Source organism: Quercus robur, chromosome 8 (assembly GCF_932294415.1).
Source record: "Quercus robur chromosome 8, dhQueRobu3.1, whole genome shotgun sequence".
NCBI classification, from domain to species: domain Eukaryota; kingdom Viridiplantae; phylum Streptophyta; class Magnoliopsida; order Fagales; family Fagaceae; genus Quercus; species Quercus robur.
The window spans coordinates 41,784,440-41,789,591 of NC_065541.1; the positions used below are offsets into that span (position 1 = coordinate 41,784,440).

At 29.8% G+C, this 5,152-nt stretch overlaps 1 protein-coding gene across 1 annotated transcript; it reads left to right on the top strand.

Moving 5' to 3' along the window:
* Window positions 1-273: 273 nt before the first annotated feature.
* Window positions 274-1,558, top strand: LOC126695552 (transcription factor bHLH162-like). Its single transcript, XM_050392357.1, has 3 exons — window positions 274-477; window positions 793-1,134; window positions 1,244-1,558. Exons 1-3 carry the CDS (start codon window positions 310-312, stop codon window positions 1,394-1,396), a joined length of 663 nt encoding a protein of 220 aa, XP_050248314.1. The 5' UTR covers window positions 274-309; the 3' UTR covers window positions 1,397-1,558.
* The last annotated feature ends 3,594 nt before the right edge of the window (window positions 1,559-5,152 follow it).

Here is a 5,152-nt window from a genome sequence, read left to right on the forward strand (position 1 = left end):
AAAAAAAAATTGTTGTAGATTACCGTACATAAATGATAAATGTAGCTCAATTTTATTGGATGGTACAAAAGGAGTGTGGCCACATTGTTGTTGCGCCTTCCTGGAGATCAGGCTGATAATCTGACAAAGCCACGTGCTAAAATTAGTTTTTCCAATTTGACGGCCAAAATGACTCATATGGCTGACGTTTACACATGACGACTCGTTCTTAGTCTCTCTTTTCTCACTGTGGATTTCTTGCCCTTTTTGAGTGTGTATATATATGTGCCAAAGAAGGAAAGCTATCTCCACTGGATTTGAAATTTTTTCATGGGACATTTTTTAGTGATCAACTTACAGGAGAAAGAAATGGATCAGCAGGGAAGTCAGTCAACTTCAACCAAGATTGAGAGAAGGGTTATAGAGAAAAATAGGAGGAATCAGATGAAAATCCTCTACTCCAAGCTTAATTCTCTACTACCAAACCAGAATTCCAAGGTAGAATACATCTCTTTCTCTAATAATTAATTACAGTGTTTGTGTTTGTTTCCCCTGTGTGTATACATATATATATATATATATATTTGATCTATTTGAGTATGTAACAGAGTATCAGTATATTCTAATCAAGAAGACACTACAAAGTCTTTAATTTTTACAAAGTAATGAAAATTTTCCTTGACTCTTAACAATTTATGTGCTTTTGTATTTATAAATACTCGGAGCATACGTACATGGACATGCACGTACGTACGTACATGTATTTGTAAAAAGACGATGATGAATGATCTAATTAATTCCATGTGAATGCAGGAGGCACTGTCACTACCTGATCAAATAGATGAAGCTATAAAATACATCAAAAGCCTAGAGACAAAGCTGAAGAAGTCTCAGGAGAAGAAGGAGAGTTTAAGTGTTAATGGCAGGAAAAGATCATACACTTGCACAAGTTTTGATGCTAAATCGAGCCTAAAATCGCCCAAAATGGAAATTCGTGAAATGGGTTCCACTCTAGAGGTTGTTTTGATAACTGGGCTAGATAATCAGTTCTTGTTCTATGAAATTATTCACATTCTTCATGAAGAACAAGCAGAGGTCTTGACTGCCAATTTTTCAATTTCTGGAGACTCAATTTTCCATGTGGTGCATGCAGAGGTATGTGACATTATTTAGGCTGGATCTCTCTCTCTCTCTCTCTCTCTCTCTCTTGCTTTTCTGGATTACATATATGGATAATTAAATTTGTTGGCTTTCTTTTGTGTAGATAAAGTCTGGATCTTTATTCGATTTTGGGGCTGCAAAAGTAACTCAGAGACTGAAAAGATTCATTTACGGATCCACCAGTGATGTAGATTTGGAGCCAGAGCTTTGCTGGGACTTGGATATCCATCCTGAATCGTGGGATTTCCAAGTATAATAATGCAATGTGAAAGGTTTGAAATTCCGAGATCAGCTAGCTATATGGGAACTGTAAAATTAGGTAGAAAACTTGAAGTCTATATAAAGATCACGGAAATGTTATTAGTCATGTATTCCTACTAATGATGACTAATTTAAAGAAGAGATGCTATTGATCTTACTTTGGATTCCATATGTTTTCAGCCCTAGCTAGCTATTCTTAAATTAATAACAGTAAAAAATAAATAAATAAAAGGCATTGAATTAATTCAACTTCCTTTAAGATTTAGCAAACAATTCTTCTTTAAACACTATTACTTCTTGTGCCTCCTTGGATGTTGTCTTCTTCTTCTTCTTTTTTGCTGAATTTCTTGTATGTTGTGTTAATGATAAGAAATTTTTCAGATACAAAATTCATTAGGGAAACATGAGTTCCTCACCGTGATATATGATCAAAGATACAAAAATGGAAACAAACTTTCTTCAAACTCACAAGATCAACTATATTATTTCAAGAAGTTAGCCTGTGATTTGTTCTTAATCTAATATGCCTACAACAGAACAAAGCTCAAACCCTAGACTTCCTCCTATTCGAAAAGTAATAAGGCTCGATAAAATATGTACACATGAACACAAATAAAGAAAATTTAGTGAAGGAATATAGACAATTGGCCCCTAGTTTACATTTTATTTTGAATTTCATATCATCTAAATTGCCCTAACCCCCTGGAAAATAATGGATCCTTCATCTTGTTGGTTATTTAGCTCCCTCAACATGCCTCTCTCCCCCTCTCATAACAAAGGGGGGAAAAAACCCCTACTTCTCCAATCTAAACGGTGGGACTTATGCCCAATATTCTAAGTTATGTATTAAACTTATGATATAACAAATATATTAGAAATTTCTTATTCATAAATCTCAAAGATTAAGCAACCCTTGTTATTTAGCAATATATTTTATTTCCGATTTTCAGTTTATCTCCATTCTAGATCTATCATAAAGGTTTTTATAATACAAATAAAGAGCTATGAAATGAGATGGGAAAATGGGAAGAAAATTTGAGCTTAAACTTACAAAACATATGACAAATTCTACTATATTGAAACGAAGATTTTTTAAACGGACTCAAAGTTATTAAAGATCGATTAAGATTTAGTTGGTTTTCTTTCAATAGATTAAAGTTATTATTAAGAACGGACTTTATAGATTGAGACTATCTCAAAAAAAAAAAAAATAGAACTTAATAAATTCTCTAAATCTGTTCGATTACTAAAGACTTTTTGTGCTGAAAATATTGAGTTTTATTATATAAATACAGATAATTGGATAATTTTATGATTAATCAGTGATTATTTATTGAAAAATTATGATGCCATATATATACTACTTACCCTTTTTCTACTACGGGTATAAAAAAGTTTTTTAACTGAAAATTACATATTTTTATGTATTACCAAGAAACTAAATGTGTATAAATTCGTTGGTGTTTCAAATGTAACTCTTTATTATCATTCTTTCAATATTTATCAAATAGGTTTAAAAATTTTGCCTCCTTTGAACATAAATCTCTACCCCTAATTAATATATGATTAATTTTAACTCATATGCAAAAGTATCTTTTTTATTTAGAAGGAGAAAATACAAAATATGGTAGAAGCAACAAGAATAATGTATTCATAATTCCTTTCTTAATTGTCAATAATAACTAAACCTTAGTTCCCAAATTATGGATTCTCTACATACAGGTTAAAATTGGTCACACGTATTATTTTTTGACATTTTATTTAATGATTGTATATGTGTGCCAAGTTGTCAAAGAGATATTGATTCAATAGCATAGGTTAATTACATTTAGCAATGACCTTGTAATTGGTATTAGTGCAGATTCCCTCTTATCTACCTATGCCTTAGTCACACTTGTTAGCATTATATTCTTAAGCAATGATATTAATAGAATGATTGCATTGATATTACTATTACGTTGAGGATGAAACTTATAGCATATCACTATTAAAATAATGGTTAAATAATTAAATTTACATTTTTCTAACGGTATAAATTTTTGGGATAGTTAATTGTTTATTATGGTATAAGAGTAGGTGATCTTAAATTTGAAGCTTGTTTACTGTTTAGTTATTGAGTCAATTGGTAGTTTATTAATCACATGCACTAACATAAAAGTGATATAAGAACTTCATTAACCTCGTGCATGTATTTAAATGTCCTCTGCTTGGATTCTGTAAATGCTAATGTAGCTGGAGAATTTATGAATTAATAAATTTTTACCGTGAAACTATTTTTCCATCAAACCAATTTAAGAGGAAAGCAAATTCTTCTAATTCACTGTGGCAATTAATAAAACCTTCAATGTGTACTTTAGCTACGATTTATTTAATAGGTAATGTGACTTATTTAAATAATACACGTGAATGATTTTATGAATTGTCATGTAATAAGTCAGAAGAGATTCTTTTAAACTAGTTTGGAGATAAACTTATTCCATTTACTACAATATTACCCTTCCAAAATCTTTGTATGAACAAAAAAAAAAAAAAAAAAAAAAAACAATTATTTTTCTGCGAGCAAGCTATCACAAAATCAACAATTTTAATTTCAAGCTAATTTATCTTATTATAGTAAGAAACAATCTAAATTTCTTTCAAGATGCTTCAAAGTTTTAACCCTAACCCTAATCCTAACCTTTATCAATCTAAAAGTTGAGGCTTCCACACTGCACCATAATTGCTACTAGGTCTTTAAGGTCCAAACAATAAACCTCTATCTAATGAGCAACAAGAAAAAAAAAAAAAAAAAAAAAATTTGCTGGCTTGTAATATCTAATTTGTTAAAAGATGTAAACTTCACTAACCTATAGCTAGTGCTTAGGGATTTATGATCATCTAATGTGTATACTTCATTTCTTTCTACTTCTTTCTTTCTTTCTTTTTTTTTTTTTTTTTTTTCTTTATTTTTTATCAATAATTACAACAAGAAAGAGGGGCTTGAACCTTGAATATTTTTATTGAAAAAACCATAATGTGTCAATTAAGCTATAAAGTTCTTGGCAAAATGGGTTATGAATAATAATGAGAAAATGGCCATTTTACATGTTTTGGAAATATTAAAATTGACCACGGATTAAAATCGAAGTCATATTTAGTGTCAATGGAATCTTTTTTTTAATGAGAATTTGACTTTTTGACCAATTTTGTGAAAAAATCAATTTTTATTGGCTTAAATATAGTATTAGATTACACCAAATGGTACGTGTAGGATTAAAATATTTTAATTTGATTTATCATTGGGTGAACCAATAAAACTCAACCCAATTCTTGGTTCAATGGTTCAACCATAAGATTAATTGATTATATCCTTGCTTGTACTTGATACTTGATAAGTATAATTGCCGATTGTTTCATAATTTTAACTTGGTAGGAAAAGGGAAATTTAATCATCTAATTTAAAAGTACTCCTATAAGATAATTATTAAATTAATTATTTTATTTTTAGATTAAATAATTCAATTGATAATTCTCAATAGCCCATTTCTCACTTGGAGTTAATCCTTTCGAGAAGCCGTTGTACTTGGACTTAATTTTATGCTTTGAAAGTTTGACTAGAATTTCCCCTCTCTTTTTTTAAGATTTTAGTAATTATTATTTAGAAATTTTTTAGGCCTTTGGGACTCAAACACTTCAATTATCACTTAATATAATTATTTAAGGTCCATAGGCAACGAAATGCTCCCTCATCTATAAATAGAGAGGGATGTAA